At 42.0% G+C, this 1,616-nt stretch overlaps 1 protein-coding gene across 1 annotated transcript; it reads left to right on the top strand.

The window, feature by feature from the left end:
• Nucleotides 1-1,118: 1,118 nt before the first annotated feature.
• FOMMEDRAFT_46087 (uncharacterized protein) lies at nt 1,119-1,616 on the top strand (the record flags this gene model as incomplete). The annotated part of the gene is made up of 1 exon (XM_007270145.1): nt 1,119-1,616. A coding segment is annotated over one exon (498 nt), but the record flags the coding sequence as incomplete, so codon positions are not given.

Genomic DNA, 1,616 nt, shown 5'->3' with positions numbered 1-1,616 from the left:
TTTTCTTTTGTTCAGTCATGACACTTCCCTGTTAGTACTACACTTTTCCAGAACTCAGAAAACTATAAATACAGCTACTCATGTACTAGATACAGGGGGAATTCAGATAGTTCACCCATTGATTTAGCTCTTGTCTCTCGTCTTGAAGTCCTCTAGTGTGAGGCATAGTTTTAGTCTTCATCATTTTCCATATCAGATTGTTTGTTGTGTACTTTGCAAAGTGCACTTTCTGTTATTCACATCACTCTTCTGAGGTTGCAACTGTGCCAGAAGAACTTGCACCCATTCAGAACCACTCTAGTCTCCTAAGACTTGTGGTTTAGCTCCCCCTCAAACTTAACAAATCACCTGTGATCTTCTCTTAGACACTTCACAGGAGTTTCATCTGGAGCCCACTGTAAGGGGGGTTTCCATAGTTAAACAACATGAGTTCCAACAGTTCTCAGCATCCCAAACAGGTTTCTCAGACACCAGCCTATGGGCTTAGGTCAACTCAGTCACAGTCAGCACTAGTACCTGTATTGAGCAGAACATGCCAATCTGCTAGAATCCAATTGTACTGCAAAACGTCCAATAGTCCAAACACTAGAAGTACAGAATCCAATATTGCAGAAACCTTAGGAACACTATCAGAACAGCAGAGTGCTCGAGTCAGTAACAAAGAGGAGGAAGAAGAAGACCTTGTAGCAACATCACTCAATCCCCAAGTAATTGATTTCTGAATTTGTAACAAACTGCTGCATTTCATGTCCCCAGAATTGTGTACAGGATTGCTAGCTACCCTGCAACCTTCCCAAATCACATCAACATCACAACTGACTGTAACTGGCATGCTACATTGCAGAAGAGCACAGTTGTCTCTACAGGAAACAGAGACAGTCCAGCAGCCAGTATCTTCACTCACACTAGCAACCAGCATATTGTTAGCAACACAGCTCCAATTACAGCAACAGTAACTTGCAAGTGACACACAACTACTTTAGCAACTACAAGTAAACACACAAATTCTATCACAACCAAGACTGGCAGTACAGCCAATGGCCACATTGAATGTTCCAAAGCTGCCTCATTACAGAGCACATGATGTACTGTCCTTTGACAGAACCAAGCCCTGAGAATTGTGGAGGTATTTTGCAGACGTGGAAAGTCTTGCAAACAAATGCAACATAGCCAGAGCAGATATCATTCTGCTCATGATGAAGTATGTGCCTGTAGAAGTGGAGGATTTGTGGGATAATGCAGATAAAATGTCTTGGGATACATTTAAGACAGGAGTAATTGCATATTACCCAAGTCTCAAGACAGGAGCACAATATGCCAGAAGTGACTTGGATGCTGTAGTACAGAAATGGGCAGAAAGAGGAATTACAAATAGGGACAATTTGGGAACATACCACCAAGAGTTTACACTCATAGCAACCTATTTGACAACTAACAATAAGCTGTCACCAGAGGAATCTTGCTGTGTTTTTCTGCATGTGTTCTGTGGAGCAATCACAGAAAAACTGATACAGAAGTTAGAAATCAAGTATCTGGACCATGAGGACAGACTTGTGTACAATATCATGCAAGTTGTAGCTGTAGCAGGGTTGATCCTCAGGGGATCTACACTCACA

Source organism: Fomitiporia mediterranea, assembly GCF_000271605.1.
Source record: "Fomitiporia mediterranea MF3/22 unplaced genomic scaffold FOMMEscaffold_12, whole genome shotgun sequence".
Classification (NCBI taxonomy): Eukaryota; Fungi; Basidiomycota; class Agaricomycetes; order Hymenochaetales; family Hymenochaetaceae; genus Fomitiporia; species Fomitiporia mediterranea.
The sequence above is the reverse complement of the archived record's forward strand: the minus strand, read 5'-3'. Positions and strand labels throughout refer to the sequence as shown.